This window comes from Bos indicus, chromosome 15 (assembly GCF_029378745.1).
Source record: "Bos indicus isolate NIAB-ARS_2022 breed Sahiwal x Tharparkar chromosome 15, NIAB-ARS_B.indTharparkar_mat_pri_1.0, whole genome shotgun sequence".
Classification (NCBI taxonomy): Eukaryota; Metazoa; Chordata; class Mammalia; order Artiodactyla; family Bovidae; genus Bos; species Bos indicus.
The window spans coordinates 35,450,710-35,476,454 of NC_091774.1; the positions used below are offsets into that span (position 1 = coordinate 35,450,710).

Consider the following 25,745-nt stretch of genomic DNA (forward strand, 5'->3'; position numbering starts at 1 on the left):
GCCACCTGGGAAACTCAAAGTTTGTATTTAAGAGACACTAAAGGAAAATAGAAGAGGCTTGTATAGGGAGGCAGCTAGACAAGATTGGAAGAAGTGTGTTAGTCACTCAGTCATGTCCGACTCTTTGTGACCCCATGGACTCTATCCCATCAGGCTCCTCTGTCCATGGAATTCTCCAGGCAAGAATACTGGAGTGGGTTGCCATTTCCTTCTAGACAAGATTGGATGTAGGGTAGAAAATCTGATGGTCCTTTTTATGGTAACAGCCATATATGTTATGCCCCACTTACTCACTCCCAGACCCCTGTGCCCCCTCCGCTCTGCTAAGATTTACCATTTTATCTTTTATCATTTCACTTGTTTTCCCTTAAACAACTCGTTTCAGGAGATTTTGTCCACAAAACTGCTACAAACCTGGTTACTATTAATAATAGTTTTTATCGCATAGGGACCATTGCTAACAATACTAATACTAACTAACAACTAATAACCCCTGCCCTGTGCCTGGCCTGTCCAGCTTTTCTCACTTGTGTGATTAACCCTCACAACATAGTGGGAGGAAAGTTAGGTAGGAATTTTTACCTCCACTGATTACTTGCTGCTGCTGCTGTTTAGTCACGTCAGGCATGTCCGACTCTGTGTGGCCCTATGGACTGTAGCCTGGCAGGCTTCACTATCCATGGGATTCTCCAGCAAGAATGCTGGAGTGGGTTGCCATGTCCTCCTCCAGGGGATCTTCCCAACCCAGGGACTGAACCCAAGTCTCCTGCATTGCAGGCAGATTCTTTACCGCTGAGCCACCAAGGAAGCCCCCACTGATTACTTATCTATACTTATTTATCACGAAGTATCATTTGATTTTCTAGGTTTTTTACATTTATTTTCTAATATTTATTTATTCATTTGGCTGCACTGGGTCTTAGTTGCGGCACACGGGATCTTCAATACTCATTGTGGCATGCAAACCCTTAGTTACAACCAGAGATAAAACCCAGGCCCCCTGCATTTATCTTAGCCACCAGACCACCAAGGAAGACCTTGATTTTTTGTTTTTAATTCCTCAAAGACTGTACCTTTGCACTTAGAGCTTTGACCAACCCTCAAGACCCAGTATTACCACCAGAACTAATATAATCCCTTCAACCGGCTCAGGATTCCATATGCAGCCTGGTTATCCACAGGGCACATGAGGCTTTTGATGGTGTTGAAAAGAGCTCAGGAGCCCCATTCCTTCATCCCCAAAGGCTGTCCCTGATTGGAATCTTTTTGGATTACATATGCCTTTTAAATAACACTTTCATTGAGATATAATTCATCCATTTAAAGTGCACAGTTTAGTGGGTTTTAGCATGTTCACAGAATTATGCAACATCATCATAATTTTAGAACACTTTCGTTACCCCAAAAAAGAAACCCATACCCACTGGATGAGTCACTCCTCATACTTGCCCCCAGCTCTACACCGTCACTGATCTGCAAATACTTCTTTTATATAATTTTCATTGGTGTATAGTTGATGTACAATGTTGTGTTAGTTCCAGGTGTACAGCAAAGTGAATCCGTTATATATACACCTGTATCCACACTTTTTTAGATTCTTTTCCCATATAGGTTATTACTTTTGAAAACATAATGAAACTTCTCCTCAGAAAAACAAAAGTGCATTCACACGTTTTGCCTACAATTTCAGGGGCTTTGTGGGCCCCCTGAAGCTTATGGACAACTATGTTAAGGAACTTGCCCATAGTGGGGACCTCTGTGCCACCTCATCCCATGAGCATTGGAAGCCCAGAGAGGGCAAGGGCCTTACCCTGGGCGACCCAGCAAGCTGGTAGCAACACCATACCCAGGTATATCCTTTCTGTGGTTCCCTAGTGACAGAGTTCCCATGAGGCTTGTTTGTTTATTTTAATAAGGAGGATCAGCCACCTTGTCTCCAGCTGTGTGCCAGGCACTATATATGTGCTTATTATATATGTTCATTTCATCTTCACAACCCTGGAGAAGGGCATGGTAACCCACTCCAGAATTCTTGTCTGGAGAATCCCATGGACAGAGCAGCCTGGAGGGCTTCAATCCATAGGGTTACAAAGAGTCGGACATGACTGAAGTGACTTAGCATGCATGCATGCAATCTTCACAACAGTTCTGCTAAGTGGGCAGTTAAAATCACCACCTTAAAAATGAAGAAGCTGAGACTCAATATTGCACAGCCAGTAAGTGCTGGGACTGCATTCAAACTCAGGGCTTCCGACTCTTGGACTGTGATCACCCCACTACTACACGAGATTGCTCTCCTGGCCTGTGACTAGGAGATAAAATAGTCTTTTTATTCCCCACACTTGCTTTGCGCACTCCAAATCCCTGATTTCTGGTGTGTTCTTCCACGTGGTCCATTCAGACCCCTGCAGAAGAACAGAGCAGACAGAGGGTCTGGGGAGCATGACACGGGGTGGACAAATTGTGGGGATAAGCCTGGTGGCAACAGTGGTCACATCCCCAGCAGCTGCCAGCCTTGGAGGTGGTGGTGGGTACAGATACCTATACCCAGCTGGGGCCCTAAGAGTGCTCTGGGAGTGCTCTAAGAGCTTTTGTGGTGTCCATTTTTACTCAAGCTGCTGAACGACACCCTGATAGCCTCCAAATGAGGACAGCTAATGAAAAGGGTGGATGCCAAGGATAATTTTCCGGAATGACAATGGGAGTGTGTTCTAGCAAGAGTAGGAATGTTCCCTAATGTGCTCCTCTGCCTGCCCGTGCCAGCATTTAACATCAGCTAAACACTGGGAGGTAGATGGTGAAGGGGTCATTTTCCAGCCCCTAAGAACCCGCTAATGGAGGAGGTGTTCTGTAATTAATAGATATTACAGAGTCAGCCACCCACTCCTCTCTCCTTGAGATGGTGCAGGAGCTTTGTGCCAATTTGATGAGGGCTCAGGCAGTGCAGGGCCAACCTTACCATTTTTTTTTTCAATTAAGGAAGACAGCACATCTGTTCTTCCAGAATAAGCCCTGAATTTAGAAGTGTCTGCCTTTGAAGGCAACCTGCGAAATTGTCATCTTGAGGCTTTGGGGGCTGGCAAGAGTAATTTACACTTCTCATCAATATTCAGAAGCCGGCTGTCACTTACATAAAGCTAGAAGCAGAATGAATTCTCTTTTTAGAGAATACCTACTGGATTCATTAAAAATTAAAGACACCAGGAACATTAGAATAAAAAGTAAACTCTCAGAGCCTGGACTCGTTTTGTCGGGCATGGGTGCCGTTCTTTTACCTCTTTTCTCAGGTATCACTTTTTTCCAATAGAGTGAAATATCAACCTTGATAAGCAGCAAACTGAACAAAAGGTACCATCACTCTTTGTGCAGCCTCAGCTCTGAGACTGGCTTCCATCTGGAAAGGATACCTGGAGAGAGTGAATGCCCCAGTCAAGCTTGCAGATAAATGTATTTAGTTGCCAGTCCAGAAACTCTCTGCTTGTGTGCGAACCCATCGTATTAATCCCTCCTCCTGAAATCACACTGTCACACCTCGTCTTTTCTCCCAGGAAACTTTGGAAGGCTGGACACCAAGGCATGTCCCACTTTAGGGTGGTGGGGTTGTGGGGGTGGAGTGCAGACTTTGTTAATACCCGCTGGCAGGGGCTTCCCTGGTGACTCAGTGATAATGAATCTGCCTGTCAGTGTAGGAGATGCAGGTTCCATCCCTGGGTTGGGAAGATTCTCTAGAGAAGGAAATGGCACCCCACTCCAGTATTCTTGTCTGGAAAATCCCATGGACTGGGGAGCTTGGTGGGCTACAGTCCATGGAGTTGCAAAGAGTTGGACACGACTTAGTGACTGAACAACATCAACATGACCTGGCAGGGCAGCCCCCAGGTCAAAGGGAACTCATCTCCACAACCCTCCCTCAGATCATCGTGGGTGTGATTCTCCTTTACTACATCCTCGGGATCAGTGCCTTAATTGGAGCGGCTGTCATCATTGTACTGGCCCCTGTCCAGTACTTCGTGGCCACCAAGCTCTCCCAGGCCCAGCGAAGCACACTGGTAAGAATCCACAGTGTGCATGTGGCCCCTCTCCCCATCCTTCCCCAACTCATCTCCCCTCGTATTGGTGGGTCTCCTCACTCTTCCCCCGGGTGCCACCAAACAGCCCCTCACACATCCACACTGTGACTGACCTTAAACAGGTCACGTCAGCTGTCCAGACTTCAGTTTCTTTGTGAAATAGGGTTAATGCAGGGACATTCCTGTGGGGACAGAAGCTGGGCATCATCTGTAAAACGGCAAGGGCATTGACTCAGCTTCTTCCTCTTGGGTGGGATGGGGGCAAAGGAAACCCTCCTCTGACTTGGGGACTTCTGGCAGGAGTACTCCAATGAGAGGCTGAAGCAGACCAACGAGATGCTCCGTGGCATCAAGCTGCTCAAGCTGTATGCCTGGGAGAACATCTTCCGCACGCGGGTTGAGATGACCCGCAAGAAGGAGATGACCAGCCTCAGGGCCTTCGCCATCTGCACCTCCATCTCCAGTGAGTACCCGCCGCCTCCACCAACCAGCCAGCACTGTGTACTGCTGCCTACATGCCAGGATAGGGTGTCGGGGCTGGAGGAGGAAGTAGGGGTGCAAAAGCAGGAGACTTTGGGACCATCCCATCCAGGGATGATCAAACTGTCTCTTAGAGCTGCCAGAAAGCAGTGTTCTCAGCCATTGATCCAGCAACTGTATTGAGAGCCTGCCACGTGCAGGACACTGGGCTGGCCCTCAAGAGACAGTGATGAGAAAGACAGATGTGGTCTTTGATGTCTTACTAAGCTGATGTGTTATTGAGAGGCATCAGTAAATGAATAAAAAACAGCAGTTTTGAATTCTCCCAAGTGTGAGGACTTCTCTTCAATAAGTCAGGCTGAGCTGCCACTGCCCTAAGGAAGCTACAAGGAAGCTTTTGTCTCCCTGGGGCCAGAGGAGTGAGAAGTTTTCTCTTTAAAGAACAAAAGCTCAAACTTGAGGTACTTACAGGTATAGATACTGAATTTACATTAGTCAAGTGGTTTGGGAAGCCCAAATCCAGAAAATAGAGAAAAAAAAAAACAAAAAGCATTAAACTCTTATGGTCCCAGAAGATACACATATTAAAACCGTTTTCCAGAGAACATAGGACTCCAGTGGCAAACATTCATGTTAAATAATGAGCTAATAATTAAGAAATTAAAATCCACCAGAAAAGATGCACCATCAGAGTGAAAGTCAGCAAATGCAAAAAATAGAATTAGTTCTTCAATACTTAGAGATGATAGAATAGTTTGAAAGAGATAATAAAATATACGTGTTAAAATAACTAAAGAGCTAAAGGAGGGCACAAGGCAAAACAGCGAAAAGAAAGCCAAAAGAACTTCTCAAAATTAGAAATTCAGTTCTTGAATTCAGATGGCTTCCTGGTCAGAGTGAGCATATAGAGGTCAGGCCGTGGATCGAGTCCTGGCCTGAGTTTATCTCCACAGTTGGTCTAGTGGCTCCATGGACTCACCGCTTTGCAGTTACTGCCCAAGTCCATAATCAGGATGTAGATATTTAGCAGCTAGAAGACCCCATACCGATTCCCTGATCTGCCCAGTTTAAGAGCCATTTTTGTAGGAAGGGCTGAGGGGAAGCCCCCAAAGAGAAAAAATAAAAGGGCAAGAACTCAGTGTACAGGTTAAATGAATTCACATAGCCGAAGAGGGGATTTTTGAATAAAAAGATATATCTGTGGAAATTACACAGAATGTGGCAGGGATAAGTAAATGGGAAATGTTTTTGCAAGTTAGGAGAACCATTTTACAGATGGGAAATTGAGGCCCAGAGTGGGTATCTCCCTGAGGTCACTTCTAGGTTAATAGCATAGCTCAGACTAGATTCTCTGGAATCTCTGAGACTCTCAGAGCTGAGAACCTAAATGAGGTGAAGAAAACTTAGGACACAATGGAACACCATTTTCAGGCTGTGGTCTCTGAATGGAAGAAAAGCAACCTAGAATGGGCTTTGATGGGAATGGGAAACGAAGGGAATTAGGAGAGAGAGACACTACCACCCCCTCCGCCAGCTGAAGCTGGCTCTCTTGATGCGCCAGGAAGAGACATACGTGTGGGTGTGCCAGCAGTGGGTAGCAGTGGAGGGTGCACTGACTGTGTTTCCCAGAGAGGCACGGGGGAATGAGATGGGATTCGGGTCATCTGTGTGTTCCTGGCAGTCCACTGCCTAGAGAGAGGGTCTGGCGGGGCAAAGTGGCCTGCATTCAACCTGAAGGTTCTCACAGGGCAGGGCTTGCACTGAGCACCTCCTTGTGTCTGGCCAGACAGCACAGGACAGATGGTATCCTGGTCCATGCAGCAGTGACCAGCCCATCCACCATCATGGCACCAGCCATGGCATCTTTCTGCAGGAAATCCTGCTAAGAGCTGATTTTCACAGAATGGAGTGATGAGCATCGCAGGCTTCCTGGACTCCTCACTGAGACACTCCAGGTTCCTCTGCCATGACCCTGTGGCCTCCTCCTAGACTGAGCACTTGATCAGTTTGGTTCATTCACTCAGTTGTGTTCAACTCTTTGTGACCCCATGGACTGCAGCCCACTAGGCTTCCCTGTCCATCACCAGCTCCCAGAGCTTACTCAAACTCATGTCCATTGAGTCGGTGATGCCATCCAGCCATCTCATCCTCTGTTGTCCCCTTCTTCTCCTGCCTTCAATCTTTCCCAGCATCAGGGTCTTTTCCAATAAGTCAGTTCTTCTCATCAGGTGGCCAGAGTTTTGGAGTTTCAGCTTTAGCATTAGTCCTTCCAGTGAATAATCAGGACTGATTTCCTTTAGGATGGATTGGCTGGATCTCCTTGCCATCCAAGGGACTCTTGTGAGCACTTGATAGAACAGGAGAAATTGGGAAGGAGCCTCTGGGGAGCTCAGGGAAACCAGTGTCCACAACCCCAGGCCTTCTTCAGCCTGTCTGTCAGCTCTGCCTACCCCTGGGTCTGGTTGTGGTAACAGTAACCCCACACTATGTTCACCTCCGTGAGTTACAGACACTTGGCTTCCAGACACCCCATCAGGAGGAACAGCTGTTGAGGTAGGGGAGGGCTTCTCCCTCCAACAAGAATGTGGCAGGGTGGAGTGGGGCAGGCTCACCGTTGCTACAGTGGGAGAGAGAGAAGGGAAGCAGAAAGGAAATTGGGGGCACCAAGTCCCCAAGATTCCTGGCAGCAAGGTAGAGGCAGCCTTGGACCATATAGACGGGGGCATGTGGGAGCTCCTTTGCATCTAGGAAATGTATGCTCATTTCCTGCGATCTGAACTACAGCCTGCTGGGACATGGCTTCCTATGTAAACAGCATTATAAGATGCCTAGGTTTCCGGGCTAGCCCAATGAAGCCTGTCTAATAAATTCTTTTTGTCCTATGGGCCCCCAGACAACAAGCCATAGCTTTGTGAAGGGTTTGGGGAAGGAGGACCTAGGGCAAGGAGACTGCTTGTTGTCCAGAGCTGAGATGACTCTGGAAGGAGTCAGGGGCTCTGGAGCCATGCAGGGGTGTGCCCAGGGCCCCTAACCTGTCCAGTACTTGGTGACCTAGAAAGATAAACAGAGCAGCCGAGGCTGGTCCATGGAAGAAGGCAGAGAGGGGAACAGGAAAAGCCCTCGGAGAGAGAGAGCTTGGAAAGCCAAGTGCTGCTCGCTGGGTGTTCACCTTTCCTGGGATGGGTTTCTCTGTGTTGGTTGATGGTGGGATGGGGAGAGACAGGTTAGAGGCCCTGCCAGGCTGCAGTTATTAGCTTTGAGTGTGTTTTCACTTACGTCCTCCTGGACTTCCTGCCTTCTGCTCTCTGTCACCTGGAATTAGGACACAGGTGATTAGGCTTGAGGTAATGGGGCATCTTTCATCCTCCCTTCTGGCACCAACCATGGGGTCCTGGTGCCGCAGTGGAGCCCTGGAGTCACGTGTCCTGATGGGGCCCATCGGTGGTGCGGCCTGCGGGGTTTTCAGTCTGGTCATCATACACCAGCCAGTCAGACTGTCAGGCAGACAAGGTTACCTGTGACACTCTATCTGATGGTCTCAGTGTCAGCATCACTGAGATCTCCTGTGTGTGGACCCCTGAGCTGGTGCAGGGCAGGTCAGCACAAGGGGGTGAAAAGGAAATGAGTCCAGTTTCCCTGCTATCAAAATCCAGAATGGGTATTTCCTCTTAAAGAAAAACAGATGTGAGTTACTCAGATGGCACTGAGCGAGCCCTGCCCTGTGTTAATCACCCAAAAGGGCAAAAGATGTGCTGCTATTCTCATGGAGTTTATACTCTGCTGAGAAGTCAGCGCTCACGTACATGAGACAGTGTGGCTGGGAGTTCTCAACCACAGGACCTGCTCTGCACTGGCCGCACTAACCCTCACGACTCTGTGAGCTGTGTGCCCCTGTTGTCCCATTTTACAGCAGGAAAGACTGAGGCTCAGGGAAGGGAACGGACTCTCTGAGGTCCTCAGCCAATAAATGGCAGAGAATAGAGAAGAAGGAAGCCCACATGGGCAGGGAGTGCGCACAAAGCTTCATGCAGGAGGAGGTTTGGCTGCAGCTGGCACAGGCCAGGTTTTAGTAAGAAGACCAAGTGAGGAAAAGCAGGGGTGAGTGCTGTGCTTCCTCTTAGAAGTCAGTCCCACCCTTCTTTTCTTGCAGCACCCACATAGCCCTAGGTGTCCAGTCCAGCCATGCATTGGAGGACAAGCTCTGCAGAGGTGACAGAAGGGTCCCAGGCCCTACCCATCACCCAGCCGACATGCTGCCCGTTCATTCTGTCCTTCATGCAGCACTCATTCCAGAGCCTTCTCTCTTTGCCAGACTCTACTGAGGCCCTGGGCATTGGAGAGGAGGCTGCGTGGCCTTTGCCCTCCGCGTCTTGTGGGAGACCATGACGTGAACAGGGGCCATGCCTGTGGTCAGTTCTAAATCCCCCGGGTTTGCTTTCATGGTGCACACCTGGCCCTGGCCTCTTTTATTTCATTCCCACAGATGGTGCTGCATCTTGTGCGTTGGGTTTCCCCCTGAGGCAGGGAGGCATTGAAGGAGTTTAAAGGAAAGGGGCTTGCCGTCTTTTCCAGTGTTCTGTGGTCAGGGACCTTCCCTCTTCCCGCTCGGGTCGGAACCACATTCAGGTGGTTCACTTTGGATAAATGTGACTGGCCTCATACTTTGTCCTGAAAAACAAAAAACAACCCCCCGTCCCCGCCAAACCCAGCTCTGCCATTCACAGAGCACCCAGCACCTGCCCCTCCTGGAAACCCAGGGCCTGGCTATTCTTGGTGAGTCTTAAGCTCCCTCTTTCCCCCTGGGTGGAGGCCCTGACTGAAGACAGCCCGTGTCTGGGGACAAGGTGACCTCCAGACTTCTCCAGCTTCTCGGGACTTCTTCAGCATCTGCTCTTCCTCCCGCCAGCTGGTGCAGCCGCAGTGGGCTGCTGATGCACATCCTGGCCTGCCTGGGGAGGGGGCCACTGGATGGCCGGGGGGCGGTGTCTGGGGAGCTGGAGGCAGGGCTCAGCTGGCTGTGAGCCTCCCGCCTCACTTCCACCACCTCCAGCGCCGGACACACCGTGAACCTGCTTTCCTTCCCTCTCTTGACTTCAGACTGAATAGCGCTCTTGCAGGTGCGGCCTGCCTCACTGTGAGCCGGCAGCTTCTCCCCTGGGCCTGGGGAGAGGCGGTGAACTTAACCAGAGGCACAAATGGCTCACTGTGCCTCCCCGACGCGTGGCTTCTGAAATATTTATCAGTGCTTTGGAGATGAAAAGCTGCTGTTATTACAGTGTGGGGGCTGGCACCCGCGGGCCGGGCAGCATTCCTTGACCAAAGCCGGCAGGGAGCGGGCTATCTGAGCCCTGCTTTGTGTTCAGGGGATGTGTTATTTTGTTTGAGGGGCGACACCATTGTTCACTACTGTACCCCTCAGTAGTGAGGGGTTGTGTTGGTTGCCTGGAATGTAGTGCCTGGAACAGAGGAGACCCTCAATTTCTGAATGAATATTTCTTAAAGGAGGAGGGGGTTATTCAAACAATATCTGTCCTTAACTCTGCGCTGTTACAGAAAGGCTTTCCCTTTTGAAGGTGGCCTTTCAGGCCTGCCTACACACAACTAAACTTTTCCATAACAGCATCACACTCACACCTCGTTTCGTAATCTTCTGCTTTCACTTCGTGTTATTTAACAGTATTTCCTGCTCCCCAACGTTCAAGGTTTGAGCACTGTCATGTTTTTCTTTTTTTAATTTTTTCCTAGATCACATCAAAGTGAGTCAGCCTACCCCATGCCAAAGTTGGAGAGAAATCTACCCTTGGTCTTACTTCCCACTCCTCCTATAGGCCCTTATGTGGTTCAGGGAAATGGAGGCAAGGCCTCAGGTCTTCAAGCCATGACCACTTGAAGGGATGCCCAGCTCCCTTCCCACCCCACCCCACCATACCTTCATCCCAGGCACAGGGGGGTCTGCTGAGTGCAGAGAGAAGCCAGACCTTGTAGCACGCCTGCGGCTAACACCTCCCAGTCTCCGGCACTGACACCCCCAGTTCCAGCTGTGTTCACCCCAGGTCCTAAGGGGCTGATCTTGCAGCTGGCAAGTCTATTCACCCAACCCCCACCCCTGAAAGTGACCCAGAGCTCCCTGTAAAAAGGCCATCCTTCCAAAAGAGAATGAGGACAATGGAAAATAAAATTTTCATTTTTAGCATCTCCATACAATAGCCAAAACTGATAGAAGTTAATTATATATCACTTGTGTTCTCCGTGTTGCTGCATCAGCTTTGGAATGCTCCTTTTCAGATTTATGTGTAGCTCGTCTCATTCCTCAAAGGAGTTCAGGCAGCTACAAGAATGAAGACAATAAAATAGAAAAAAATATATAAATGAAAAAATCACGACCAAGGAAAACACGGAGTAGAACAAAATGTCAAGTATCACACGTCTCCTGACTGTAAAGTCTGCCTGGAGTTGCCGTCCATTGTTTACTAAAACAGCCGCTCCCGTTAGATGTTTCCAGTTTACTTCGTTTCAGTGCTTCTTTGCTGTGGTTGCGGTTTTCATTTTGCTGTGACAGATAGTGCTGCGGCTAACACCGTCTTACTGAGAGCTTTGTGCTTCTCTTGAGTGATTATTCAGGATAAATTCCCAGGAGAGAGATTACAGGATCAGAAGGTCTGAACTTCTGTGCAGCTCTAGCTCCGAAGCACCAGATTGCTTTCTGAGCGAGTCCTACCGGTTTATAATCTAACTTCCTGGTCTGTTCTTTAGCTGGGAGTTGAGCCCCCGCATGTGTGGGAGGGGTCTTGGCCTGGGGCAGGGGTGGGGTGCACAAGTTCCTGTTGACAGGATGGGCAGGAGAGGAACAGAAGGTGCCATCTGCCCTGAGGGAGCTCCGAGGGTGAGGCTACCTGTCTTTCGAGCTGTGTGGTGATGGTCAAGGGCCCAGGCCTGATGGGCATCGTCCTCTCCCTCCCTCTCCCCAGCCAGTGATGGCCATGCTGTGTCCTGTATGCCAGATCTGGGTTCCCTGTGCTGTGGGAAAACCAATACTGCTTATATCCTGCCCCCTGCAGTGTAAGAGGGCCATGAGGGAGGGCTGTGGCATTGTGGTGGGCACCAGGAGACCATGGAGCCTTCATCCAGGAAGAGCAGTCAAAGCACCGTCATGTATGATATTAGTGTTGATAAAAAGCCCTGTGGTCAAAGAGATTGGCAGTGCCCCAAGGGCTCCAGTCATATCTTCTCCATGAGACAGGGAGCCCTCCAATGGCAGGGCCCATAGATCAGGAATTCCCCAAAGATGGGAACAGTGTCTTTCCTATTTGCTTGAGAGCCCCACAGGGGCTGTCTCCCATCCTATAAGGTGCCTCCTGGGAGCATAGTTCCTTACCTCCTTCCGCAGACTGGGAGCCTCATGAGGACAGGGACCATGTTCTTCCTCTCTCTTGGGGTTCCGCATCTCCAACACACACAGTGGATGTTCTCGCTGGTGCTGGACTCTTGGAGTAACTAGACAGTCAGCTTCTTGGAATGGTGTTGAACGTCTGGAATTTTTCAGTGTCAGACGCTTCACCATTCATTGAACAGGGGCCATGTGCACAGGCTGAGCCCTTGGCCTCTGGCTCCTGGCCCCTTCTGCTTTCATCTGGCTAATTGTAGAACCAGACTCTTGGCTGGTCTAGAAGAGGCTTCAGGAAGGAAGGGGGAGGTGGTGGGATGGTGGCAGCTAGAATGGGCATCTCTTACTCCAGGAGGGGTGCTCTCTCCGGAAGTTTGGGCCAGGGGTCAGGGCTGCCTCCGGCATCTCACAGGTTGGTCCAGAGGAGCAGGGCTAAGCTAGCCGCCCAGGAGGTGTAGTACTTAGGTAGCACTAAGGCTTCATGGAGTCCCTTCCCTACATTACCTGCTCTCACCGAGGAGAGCGCCTGAGTGTGGGAACAAGTCGGTACAAGTTAACAAAACTCAGGGGAAAGAAACTGAGGTCCAGGGAGGTAAATGATCAGCCCAGGATTACACAGGTTAGAAAAAATGAGGACTCCACCCTTCTCTGACTTTAAGTCCAGATCTCTTTGCTCTTTGGGGTCCCTGTGAAGAGTCTGAGGACTGCTCTGTAGACAGAACAAAGAAGGGGCTTCCATTGCAGGAAACCTACTGCCCCACCTATGCATGGACTCCCAGCCTTAGAGCTAAGGCAGTCCCTGCTTCGAGCTGTCCTCAGTCACTAATACCTCAGTGTGAATGAGTTTGAAACCCTTCCTAAGAGCCATGCAAGAGTGAAAGTGTTAGTTGCTCAGTCGTGTCTGACACTTTGCGACCCCGTGGACGGTAGCCCATCAGGCTTCTTTGTCCATGAGGATTCTCCAAGCAAGAATACTGCAGTGGGTTGCCATTTCTTCCTCCAGGGGGTCTTCCTGACCCGGGGATTGTACCCAGGTCTCTCACATTGCAGGCAGATTCCTTACCATCTGAGCCACCAGGGAAGTTCTAAGAGCCTTGGGAGATTAGGAATCCTGTAAGCCTCAGTCCAGGGAAATTCAGGGACCAGAGACAGAGGAAGGAGAAGCAACTCGGTGGCCCCAGAAACACATGCTGCTGACCTCATGTTTGACCACCAGCTGCCAACTCTCCAATCCTTCCCCCTGCCATTTTCTTGTAGGGCTTTCTTCACACTGTCTACATGGAGCAGAGTAAGAGCATTTCAGCCTTTCTTTAGAGGCTTTTATGACTCAAGGACAGGGGATAAGCATCTTGAGGACACATGGTAAGGAGCTGGAGGTGCCACAGGGCTAAGATTTCTGTCCCAGCTCTACCCTGCAGGCTGGGCAAGGACCCCAGAGGCTGCCCTGCCTCCAGTCCAGCCTGGGCAGCTTCACCTCCAGCTGTCTTCTTCATCCTGCTAAACTCCCTCTGTGCTTCCTCCGCAGTTTTCATGAACACGGCCATCCCCATTGCAGCTGTCCTCATCGTAAGTGGATCCTTTCTCCGTCTCCCATTGTTGGGGGGTTGGTTGGGGGCAGTGGGGATTTCTGGAGAGAGAGAATCCCAGGGTTTGGCCTTTCTGTACAGGGGCTTCAGGAGCTAGGTTCAGCAGGGGCACTGAGAACAGGGTCACGGATGGCAAGTCTGTCTGTATATGGAGCTGGTCGCTTCTCCACACCCCATCCAGGCAGACAAGACCTCTGCCTTCCAGCCTGGAAGACCTGATGCTTAGTCTCGAGATCAATTAAACTTTCTTTTAAAAAGTGCCATCAAACTTCTTCATTATAAAAGTGAGACACGTTTTTGTAGAAACGTTGGGGAATTCAGAAGGGAAAAGGCAAAGAGAACTTAATTCACCCATAATCCCACTGGCAACAACTTCAATGTGTTTCTTTCCAGTCTTTTCTTGAGTCACAGAATACAGCATTTTTACAAAAATAGGATTGTGCTTCACACGCAGTTTTGCAACCTTTTTAAAATTTAAGACTATGACATGAACAATTCTCTGTGTCATTAAATATCACAGTGGTGGTTTTCTAAAGCAATTTTGGCCAAAGCTGTGTGGGAGCTGAGTAGTGGGGGCCAGCAGCACACCCCTCCAAAAAGGCCACACGCCCACAGCCCCTTCTCTCAGGACTCCCATCCTTGACTTCTGTGACTGCTGCAGTTCTTTAAAGAGATGCATTTCTTTCCCCCGGGGCCGGAGTCCCTGAACTGTGTCAAGTTCACAGCCTGTCAGTCACGCTTGGGAATTCACTTTCAACATGACTTATTGGGCTGGTTCCCGGCCTGGCTCTTGGGGAACTGTGGGTAACAGAGGCTACCGAGCCAAGCCAGGTAGCCGGAGGCTGGGGGGCACAGCTGAGGAGGTGGTTTTGTAAATAGCATGTTTACATTTTCCGGCTGAGGACTGTTGTCTGAGAGTGGGCAGAGCTGACCTAACCTGAGGGCTCCTGGTGTTCCTGGAATGAAGGAGGCAGGGCCAGGAGGGATGGTTCCATGAGATGACTCTGAGGATGACAGCATCTCCAACCAGAAGTTCCCCTGGATCCCTTGCTCCCCGCTTCTGGTTTCCTTCCCCGGAGACTGAGGCCCGCCAGTGTGGGAGGGGCCCGTGCCCTGAATCCCGCTCTGCTCTGTCTCATTTGTGCCTCTGTCCACAGACCTTCGTGGGCCACGTCAGCTTCTTCAGAGAGGCCGACTTCTCCCCCTCAGTGGCCTTCGCCTCCCTCTCCCTCTTCCACATCCTGGTCACACCGCTGTTCCTGCTGTCCAGCGTGGTCCGGTCCACCGTCAAGGCTCTGGTCAGGTGAGAGGAGGGGTCCGGCCAGGGCGACAGGCTGCTCATGTGTCGGGCCCAGGCTCGCTCTGGCGACCACAGCAACCATAGCTGTTTGGTCCCGGGATACGCCTGCCCGTTGATGTGGGCTTTGCTGAAGCTGGTTGTGGTTGGTCAGAGGGACATAGTCCATGTGTAGCTCCCCTCTACACCATCCCTGAGAAGGACTAGCCAAATTTCTTATGTCCTCCAAGGAGAGGGAACTCAATGTCACCTTCAAGACAACTTCATAAAAAAAAAAAAAAAATCGACTTTGAGCCGAACTTGGTATATCCTCATAAATTCTAACCATTGCTCCAAGTTCTGCCTTCCAGAGCCACTCAGAATGAACATCATCCCTCTCCCACATGATGACAGCCCCGCAGATGTTAGAAGGCATCCCTGAAATCCTTGTCTTCCCCAAGCTGAACACCCGCGGTCTCTCCACGGGACTCAGCACCTTCACAGTCCCGGTCGGTGAAGAGGCTTTCCCCAAGCACCTGCACCCCCTGGCCTGCACTCTGGGAGGCCCCACTTCAGGGCTCAAGAGCCCAGTGGTGACTCTGCCACTCTCCCAGAGGCATCACCTTCTTGGGAGTGAAAGCCTGGAGGTAAAAGGCTGAGGCTCTAGCTGGGGAATGCCACAGCTGGAGTGTGAAGATCTCCCGAAGCCGCTGAACTAGCTTTGTGAAAGCAACGGGCAGGCGTGCCTCTGGGGAGAGCTGGCTATGTCCTTCCTTATCACCAGTGGGACCAGACAGGAACAAACGTCCTCTGTACTCAAACCCCTCCAGCCTTGTGGGAAGTGACATCCCTCTCCTGAACCCTGGCAGGTCCGAGGCAGCTGGCAGGAGGGGTGGCTGTTGGAATGAAGTAGCTGATGGAAAGAGGGTCAAGGATGGAGGGGCATAACACAGCAGAGCTGTGGTCGTAGGAGAATCTCACTAGGGAGTAGCTGGCTGGAAAGGGATTAGCTCCCATTTCCAGGATCAACTGTGTTGACTCACTTTTAGTGACATTGTGAAACAACTAATGATCAACCCTCCTCCCCCACCCCTACCCCAGCCGATGATTCTGTGTAGAACCCATATATTCAGAGGTGTTACAGCTATGGGGAATCTCTTGCCTGACCCAGAAGCATTTCTATATAAATACTCCTCATCTCACCTCAGGATAGCTACAGCCTTTTTAAAGAAGGAGACCAGACTCTGGGCTGAAAGTGGGAACATAACACAGCCTGAAGCTTTACCCTAAGTCAGCTCCATCTCCCACTCCTTGCCCCCGCACCACCCCACCAAGCTGTGTTGGAATGGGGACAGAAGGAGAAGCAGGCAGAGGCTGGCAGTCTGCTCCTTGTATGGGGAGAGACTGTGTGCTCAGAACAGAGATAGGGGTGGGGTGGCCCCAGGCTGTTGGAAATTTTAGCAAAAGGTGGGATTGTATGAACAATTCTCAAGATTCCCCAGACACCTTGCCCACCCCTAGGGATAAGAGAGAATGAATCAAGTGAAGATTCTGGAACCTCCTCTGAGTTCATAAGGAAATGCTTGGGGTGGAGAATAGCCTTTTCCTCCTTGAGTTGGGAATAATACTTCTTCCACACCTCCCCCAGCAAGATCAAATTATTTAATGGGGATTCAATTATGTGCTTATAAACCATTTAACAGTGTCCGCTGTGTAGTTAGTAGTGATGTCATGTCATGTCTGACTCTTTGTGACCCCATGGTCTGTAGCCTGCCAGGCTCCTCTGTCCATGGAATTCTCCAGGAAAGGGTACTGGAGTGGTTAGCCATTCCCTTCTCCAGTGGATCTTCCTGATCCCAGGATTGAACATGGGTTTCTTGCATTGCAAGCAGATTCTTTACTGTCTGAGCCACCAGGGAAGCCCCAACTCAATGGTTAATAGCCAATCCTAATCCTAACTAACCTATCAGAACTCCCATAAAGCCCAACACCAACTATCCTTCAGTCTAATAACCAGACTAACCAACTAACTTTAAACTAACCCTAAAACTAGTCAGTCCCTCCTAATCCATGCCCTAACCTACTCCAGCTGACTAGTCAACACTAATAACCCTAGTAACTCCTATTGCCCCCACAGAATGGCTCTGGTCTGTCCCTTCCTGTGTGGGCTTTGTGGGGGCCACAGCTGGAACCTGAAGTCTTTTCAGAACTGCTCTCTCAGGCCTCACCCTCCTCCCTCTCCCCTCCTCTCTGCCCCCCCGGCAGGGTGAGGGGTGTCTGCGCTTCCTCTGCAGCGTGCAAAAGCTCAGCGAGTTCCTGTCCAGCGCAGAGATCCGTGAGGAGCAGTGTGCTCCGCGAGAACCCGCGCCCCAAGGCCAAGCCAGCAAGTACCAGACGGTGGTGAGTGCCCCCCTGCCCTGCACCCCAACTCCGGTGTATTTCTCTAACGCCTACAGCTCGAGCCCTGCTGTTGTCCTGCCTCAGCTTCCTTGCACAGCTCCCAGCCCCTGGGCCCTCACCTCCTCTAATAAACTCCAGCCCCTCAAGGTTGTGAACCGCAAGCGTCCAGCCCGGGAGGATTGTCGGGGCCTCACGAACCCACTGCAGAGCCTGGCCCCTGGCACAGATGGGGATGCTGACAACTGCTGTGTCCAGGTGAGTCCTAGACCCTGCACCTCCATGCCCGGCCACCCAGCACCATCTCCACAAGGGAGCACAATGTCTGAAGGATCAGACACCTGGGTCCTGAGCCCTCTGCCCTGGATGGAGGTCACCCTGCCTGCCTGTAGTGTCCATAGGAGCCCTGAGACCAGGGCCAGTGCTTCAATCTCCACCAAGTGGGGGCACCTGTGGCCATCCTCTGGGGAGGGTGCCTCAGGTAGAGGTCTGCATGAGAAGGCCATGCTCCAACTCCCCTGCCTTGGAGGTGGACTGGAATCAGTGTGTGTTTTGTTTTGTTTTTTTGCTTTCATGGGGGAGGGGAGGCAAGACTATTCACACCAAACTCAGCTGCCTTTCTGTTCTCTTCTGGTCGGTGGGGTGCCCCTAATGAAGATCATTGGAGGCTTCTTCACGTGGACACCCGATGGAATCCCCACACTGTCCAACATCACCATCCGCATCCCCCGAGGTATGACCCGGCTCACACCTCCATCATGGTCTAGGGGTGTCCCCCTCAGAATCATGTCTGAAGTGCCCCCTCCCCATGTTCCACTGAATGACAAGGAGAGAAAAAGAAAAATCAGGACCAATTGAGCAGCTGCTGTATGTGCACTCTTGGTGGGTGCTCTGGGGTACGAAGTCTAGAGAGGGGCTGGGCTCCTTCCTCGGGGAGTCCAGGTGCTTGGTGGGAGAGCAGCAGCAAGGACAGGGCAGGACAGCGGGGTCTTGATGTCAAACCATCTGTTGCAGACAGAGTGGGTGCTTCACAAAAGGAAAAGTGATCCCCAGTAGCCAGGGAAAGCATTGTGAAAGAGCTGGGGACTCCGAGAATGAGCAGGGTCCTTCAGGCCGTGAGCAGGGTAGACAGTTGGGCAGAAGCAGCAGCTTGAGCAAAGCATGGGAAGGAGAAGGATAGGGTGGCCTTTGTGGGGACCAAGAGGCACTGAGCTCACACTGGAGAGCACTGGAGAGAGACGTAGGCCCTCAGGAAAGGGCAGGGAATTAGTAGTAGAAGAACATGGGGAGCCAGAGATAGGGTGTGGGTTTCCAGAAGGAAAGGCTCAAAGGAGGAAAGGACTCCCTGGGGATTCTAGACAGGAGAAGAGCATGTGGGGGCCCTAGAGTTGGGTTGCTGCCTGTCTGTCTGGGTGGTAGTTGTTCAGACTCTCTCTGGCCTCCGCTCCCCCTGCTGCCCTCCCTACCTGCAGGTCAGCTGACCATGATCGTGGGGCAGGTGGGCTGCGGCAAGTCCTCGCTCCTCCTCGCCACCCTGGGGGAGATGCAGAAGCTCTCGGGGGCTGTCTTCTGGAACAGGTACTGTGTGCACCTTCCGGGATCAGTCAGTGGAAAGACAGCGGCAGGTGGGCAGCCCTCCTCGCAGCCGTTCTCAGTGCAGGGTGCGTCATGCGTGTATTGAGTGTGTTCCATGAGCGCTCGGTGAAACCAGTTACTTGTTACTCTCGTTACCATCATTAGCATTAGCCCTCACTATGTGCCAAGGACTTCCCTGCTGGCTCAGATGGCAAAGAATCTGCCTGCAATGCAGGCACCTAGGTTCGATCCCTGGGTCGGGAAGATCCCCTGGAGAAGGAAATGGCAACCCACTCCAGTATTCTTGCCTGGGAAATCCCATAGACAGAGGAGCTTGGCGGGCTACAGTCCCTGGGGTCACAAAGAGTCGGACACGACTGAGTGACTAACACTTTCACTATGTGCCAGGTACTTTGCCAAGTCCTCTGCACACACTATTTCATTTAATTCTTACGAAAACCAGCAAGGTGAGTACTGTTAACAGATCTCATTTTGGACAGAAGGGCCAAACGATTTGCCCTAATTCACCTACCCAATTAGTGGCAAAGCTGGAATTCAAACTCAGTTCTGTTTGACTCCAAACTCCACGTTCATTCGGCTGCACTGCCCCCCACTGCGGGGATCCATAACATGAACGTTGGTTTCTGGCTTGGTTATCAGCAAAGCTGATACAGACCAGTCAGTGCGTATTTCAAGGAACCAGAGATAAATCAGGCAAATGTGGGATTCTGGGCAAAGATCACTGTCTCAATTAAAGAGCCGAACCCCAGCCTGAGTCAATCATGAATCTATTATTTATGGCTATCTATTTCCCCAAAGCACTTGAAACTAGTTGATTAAAGATACATAAATGATAAAAGCTTTTTTAAAAGTAAGAAAAGAAGAGCCAAGAAATGAAGAGGGTGGGAAAACTGTTCAGAAACCTGGGCAGAACACGGCTACTGCAGTCAACATGTAACCTGGGTTGGAGTCCACCACCCTCTGCCCCCCAACACCTCCCTGCCCCCAAGTATCCAAGAGAAAGAGGGATATGATCAAGGTTTAAGGAATAAAAGTCGAGACCAATTCAACAGAGGACAGACTTTCCCTAGCAATCATTTCTAGGGGCAAATTAGCATTCAAGATGTCAGGTTTTTTCACCAACTTGAGAGCAGACTGAGGAGAGAGAGAGGCCTTGGGACAGGCCCCCCCATCTCCTGCTTTTCCAAAATGCCCCTGAACAGGGCACCCAACAAATGGCAAGTTTCCTTCCTCAACGGGGCTATGGGCTGGCAATGAGCTCCTTGGGTTTCCTATAACTTCAGACTCAGGAACCTTAATTCCACTGGGAATATGTTGTGTCTGGGGGCACAGGGTCTCTGCCTCCATTCCCCATCTTATTCAGGTGTTTCTCAACACAGCCTGACTGGAAAGGTCCAGGCATTGGATTGCCAGAGCCTGGTGCCAACTGCCTCTCAGGGCTTTGGAGAGAGGAGCCCTGCCACTGGCTGCCTGTGTATATCTGTGACAGGAAGACAGGAAACCCCAGTGAACTGTGAGCCGAACAGAACAACTGCTAGTCACTGCGCACCCGCTCTGCGCAGGCCCTTGGCTAGGTGCACTGCACACATGAGCTCATTGGATCCTCCGGCTGGGTGCTATTATCCCATTTCACAGAAGTAGGAACTGAGGACAGCGAGGTGGGGTGACATGCTCAGCATGTGGACCAGAGTCCCAAGCCTGGACTCTTTCCCTCAAGCCTGCCTGCTGCCTTGGGCTGGGGTGCCTTGGGTCTTAGCTCCAGAGATTATTCTCCAATTTCCATGTAGAGGGCAAGCTGGATCCTCTCAGGGCAGGGTGGGATTTCCTGGATGGGATTACACTGCTCAGAGACTGGGGTCACTCCTGGATTCCCATTTCTGCATCTGGCTCAGCCCTCTCTGAGCCTGTCCCCTTTGTCCCACTTCCTTCATCTCCTCCCCACCCTGCTCACCCTCGCGTGCCCTTTCACACCAGCATCAGACCTCTCTGTCCTCTGCAGAGGCCTCAGCCTCAGCTCCACCTCCTCTCCAAGCTCTCAGGGTCTGACTGCTCCTCCTTTCTCTTTGGAAGCCTCTGCCCCAGCCCCAGGGGGTCTCTCCAGGGAGTTAGAGCAGCTCTTTTGTGCAAGATTACTGTGTAAGGTACTTTATTTACTTCATTGTCTTGGTCACTCTTCACCAAACTCTATGAGGCAGGCGTTCTCATTATCCCCATTTAACAGATGAGAAAATCTGCACCAGCCCCAGGGGGTTCAGGGTCCTCTCCAGGGAGTTGGAGCGGCTTTTGTGTGCAAGATTACTGTGTAAGGCACTTTATTTACTTCATTGTCTTGGTCAGTCTTCACCAAATTCTATGAGGCAGGCGTTCTCATTATCCCCATTTAACAGATGAGAAAACTGAGGTGAAGCAGGTTGCCCTGAGCCACCCAGCTCTTAAATGGCAGAAGTGGAATGTACACTTAAGTAGTGCTCAAGTGCATGTGCTTTCCACTGTGTGCTGAGAGAGAAGGGGCTGGAGATCAACATGAAGAAACAGCCAGCCTGACGTTCAAGGCCAGCAGCCGCTATGGCTGTGATACCCTGCCCCCCGACCCCAGCAGAACCACCACATCGCTGCTCACAGCTCTGTCTGCATGGACACTCGCTCTCCTCAACAGGCAGCTTGGGCCCTACATCCTAGTTCTGTTTGAGGCTCAGGGAGGATCTCATGTCTCCTGAAGCTACTTTGTGGCAGTTTCCCTCCCAAGCATAGCGAGCACGTCAGGGTAGCCTGCAGCCCACCCTGAGAAGCTGTGAGAATTCATTCATGACTCAGCTTGTGCTCTGGTTTCTCTGCATTGGTGTATTTACTCGCCACATATTTATCGAGTGCCTGCTATACGCCAGACCTCAGGCACAGCAATAGGAATGCAAAGATCATGAAGACGTGGCCCTGCTTCCAAAGGAGGGGAACAGATATCCAGTGCCATGGTGCCACCTCGTGCCACCATCAAGCACAGAGGAAGAGTGAACTCTGAGGTCAAGGGGAAAAGACTCATGTGGACATGGTATCTGAGTTTTGAGGGACCCTTGTGGCTTCATCAGATGGAAGAAGCAGGGGTGGGAGGGGAAGATGTTCCAGGCAGGAGTATCAGGGTGGGCAAAGGCATGCTGATGTGAGAGGATGTGGTTCTGGTGCCCGGAGCAGTGGGTGTGAGGGGCGCTGGTGAAGGTCAGAACTGAAATGTAGGCTGAGCTGAGGTCAGATACCCTGTGTGCCAGGCCCAGGAAATAAGATTTAGTCTGAAGGCTGTAGAAGAAAGGTACTGATGATACAGGATGAGGGATGGGAGAGAGAGAGGCCACAGGAAGGGAGACCAGCCCCGAGCTCATTACAGTAACTGGAAGGAGTAGGCTGGCCGGACATGGCTCATTGGCTTCATCTGCTCTCAGAATCCTGGCTTGTACACAGCTCTGCCTGGCCCACCTACGCTGGGCAGTGAGTTAATTGTACGGGCTGTTTGTTGAGGGCCCTTCTACGTTACTTGCAGGAGCTCCATGCCTCAGACCTTGGGCGCCAGGTCTGCAGGGAGATGATGCACTTGCAAAATGAACCAAGAGCAAAATAGCGTTTGACCCAGCAGCCCCTCCCGAGGGCCTGCCTGTTTGCAGCCAGAGGTGAGGGCGATGCCAGGTTGCTCCCATATATTTTTTAATCCATACCAGGGCTGAGACCTGGTAACCAGGCAGCCAGAAAGAGTCCCAGGAGGCCCAAGGCAGAGATTTGGGGGAATAGGAGGCACACAACAGAGAATGCTCTGGGATACAGGTTTGTGTGTGCACCATTCATTTATTCCTTCCCTGAACAAGATGAGCAGTACTGCTGAGCACATAGGATCAGAAGTTCAGGAGGCAGGCTGCCCGAGTTCAGATCTGGACTCCATCCTCTGGGAAATTCTGTGACCCATCTGCACCAGTTTCCCCTTATTACCCACGGAGTTAATGTGAGGCTTAACCTGGCACATACCAAGTGCCCTATAAATATTAGTGTAAATATTATTCTTTGACAATGTACTTCTATGCCAGGAAAAAAATTCCCCTATTGCTCTTTAATTATACCCCAGCCTGTCTCCCAGGAGAGACTGCAGTGAGCTCCCTGGGGACAAAGATCATATCTTATTTGTCTCTCTGTATCTACAGTGCCTTTGCTAAATGAATGAACTGGGAACAGTTTATGACCTTTAGGAGACTGCCATTAAATACGTCTTTATGTCTCTCTCCTTCCCACACACCTTGGCCCAGGCTGTTTCCCTCACCCATAATTCTACCACCCAACTTTTCCACCAACATTTAGAATGTACAAATCCTCTTTGTGTGGCCTCATATCGCATGCTTGTGTGTCTGTCTCCCCCAGGACACTGGGCTCCTTGGAGGTGGGGCTGGAGGGTTATTCCAATGCGGTGCCCACACGGGATATGTATTTTGTGAGCCACTCTGTGTAGGCTACAAAGGAGAAGACCTGGCCCCACCCTCAGGGGGCTCACCAGTCTTAGGTGGACAGAAGCCTGTGGGGGACCCGGAGTCCAGGGGTAACGCCCTGAATTCCAGGCTGAAGAATTACTGTGGCTGCACTGAGAAGATCCCACACATCAGCTGCTGGGCTCCAGGTCTCTGGGAAAACTGTGCAGCTTTCAAAATTCTCTCTAATGATACTCGCCTGCCCCAGCCCAGCTCTGTGCTCTGATGCACCATTAACCTGGAATTTGCAAACTCTTTCCTTGATCATTAAGAGAAAAACATTCTGATAAGCGGTCAAAATTAGCAGATATACTCTAGTGAAGTTCTTTCCTTGGAAATAAAAAAAGAGAACCATTAGTGTCCACAGTAGATTGATTTTAGATGTCCCCCGGGAGCCAGCAGGAAGCAGGGATCCGAGAAAAACTTAGGAGTGAGAGCCCAGCTCCCCACCAGGAACTGCAAACTGGCCTCACTGGAGCTCCCTGCTGCTCCTGCCACCCGCTAGGGTGTGGGCCCGGGCCCTGCTTTCTCTCAGACACTCTCAGAACATTGCTGCCTTGTGGTGGTTGGGTGTGAAGGCTGCTTCCTGAGACGCCTGATTCCCCAGGGGTGAAAAACAGCTCCTCTTAGATTTCCCTGGTGGTCCAATGGTTAAGACTCTGTCTTCCAATACAGGGGGTGTGGGTTCAATCCCTGGTCAGGGAACTTAAGATCCCACATGCTGTAGAGTGTGGCCAAATGCAAAAAAAAATAGGCTCCTCTCAGCATAGCCTTGTGATCCATCTGTTAATACAGTCCCTGGAGCCTTTGGGGAGTTAGGTCAGGAGCTCAAGGACACCCCAGGCTTCCTTGGCAGTTGTGGAGAGATGGTGGGCAGACAGAAGGGGCGCTGTGTGAACGTGACAAGCCTGCCTTGAGAACGGGATGATCTCTGGCTGTCGTTCTCACTCTGCCTCTCAATAGCTGTGTGACGTTGAGCAGGTTATTTCACTGGTCTGAGCTGTAGTTTCCTCATCTGAACAATAGCAAAAACCCTTTCCTCCCTCAGAGATTTGGCATTGGGACCCAGTGACCTCAATTGGAAAGGGCACTGTGGGTGAAAGGTTACATTTCAGAGCAGCAATAAGTATCTCTGGGGCGGGATGTATGGACCGTGGAGACCTGTAAGGCCTAATTTGCCCTTCCAACCTCAGTCCCCACAGCTTTCCTCTGTGTTTATTGTTGGGGGTCTTAGATGAGTGTTGGGGCCTTTGGATTCCTCCTCTGTCTGCACCTTTGAAACCAAACACTGAGCTGAAAGGATGGTCTCCCCACGCCCCTAACTCCATCCCTCATTCTCAAACCCCATCCTCATCTTTCCCTCCAACCAACTCTGAGCTGTGCTGTTAATACATTCTCCCAGTGTCACGGTGAGGTTCCTACCATGACCTCAATTTTATAGGTAAGGAAACAAGGCTACCTAAGTAAAGGGACTTGCCTAAGATTTCACAACCAGTGAGTAGAGAAGCCCCTCAGATACGGACTTTCCAGCCCATGTTCCTTCCGCTTCTCTCACTGCCTGCACTTGTGCTAGCTCCTCCTCCAGCCCGGAATTCCCTCCTTCCACTCCCAGTCTCAATCCTTCTCTCTTTGAGGTTCCATTCACCTGTAACTTCTATGAGCCCGTCCTCACTTTCTCAGATTTCTTCCTCCTCCAAACTACTTGTAAATATACATTTGGACTTACCTGGTGGTCCAGTAGTTAACACTTTGCCTTCCAATGCAGGGGGTCCTTGGTCTTTTGATCCTTGGTCAGGAAGCTAAGATCTCACATGCCTCGCAGCCAAAAAGCCAAAACATGAAACAGAAGCAATATTGTAACAAATTCAAAAAAAGACTTTAAAATAGTCCACATCAAAAAAAAAAATCTTTTAAAAAAGTATAGTTTTCTCTGATTCTAAAAGAATGTACATTGAATAAGAAAAGAAGCAAGTGTAAAGAGGGCAAAAACCACCTAATATGAACACATACAATATCCACCACCCAGAAGTTTCCAGTCTTTTTTCTGCATGTTTGCATATGTGTTTGTATACTTTTCTCCCAAAGTTCTATAGCAGTTTCTTGCTCCTACTTTTCTTTTGGCCTCTATAGCTTTCTGACTTCTGTATGTGTGGGATTCAGTCTGCCAGTCCATGAGCCATTTGAGGGCAGGCTCTGGGCCATGATTCAGGTTGGTGTGCACTCAGGGACCCAGCTCCCAGCTGGCTGCAGAGAAGGAGGTGGGTCAGAGAACTGGAGAGATAATCTTCTTAGCTCAGTGTTTGGTCCCAAAAGTGCAGGCAGAGGAGGAACACTCCTTTAATAGCCCAGCAATCAATGGGAGGAAGCGCATGCCATGTGTACCCTTCTTTACTTTTCAGATTAAGAAATACATATACAACAAGGAGGCTCATTCTAGAAAGGCTGGAACTATGCTGGAAA

The 25,745-nt window shown here is 50.7% G+C and overlaps 1 protein-coding gene across 4 annotated transcripts in view; it reads left to right on the forward strand.

The window, feature by feature from the left end:
* Positions 1-25,745, forward strand: part of ABCC8 (ATP binding cassette subfamily C member 8) — a 79,184-nt gene that overhangs the window by 28,002 nt on the left and 25,437 nt on the right. For all 4 annotated transcript variants that reach the window (XM_019975423.2, XM_070803582.1, XM_070803583.1 and 1 more), the window contains 8 exons: positions 3,915-4,049; positions 4,371-4,533; positions 13,460-13,500; positions 14,678-14,823; positions 17,091-17,196; positions 17,335-17,451; positions 17,851-17,926; positions 18,666-18,771. In XM_019975423.2, the coding sequence (XP_019830982.2) occupies positions 3,915-4,049; positions 4,371-4,533; positions 13,460-13,500; positions 14,678-14,823; positions 17,091-17,196; positions 17,335-17,451; positions 17,851-17,926; positions 18,666-18,771 (890 nt within the window). The remainder of the gene's footprint in view (positions 1-3,914; positions 4,050-4,370; positions 4,534-13,459; positions 13,501-14,677; positions 14,824-17,090; positions 17,197-17,334; positions 17,452-17,850; positions 17,927-18,665; positions 18,772-25,745) is intronic.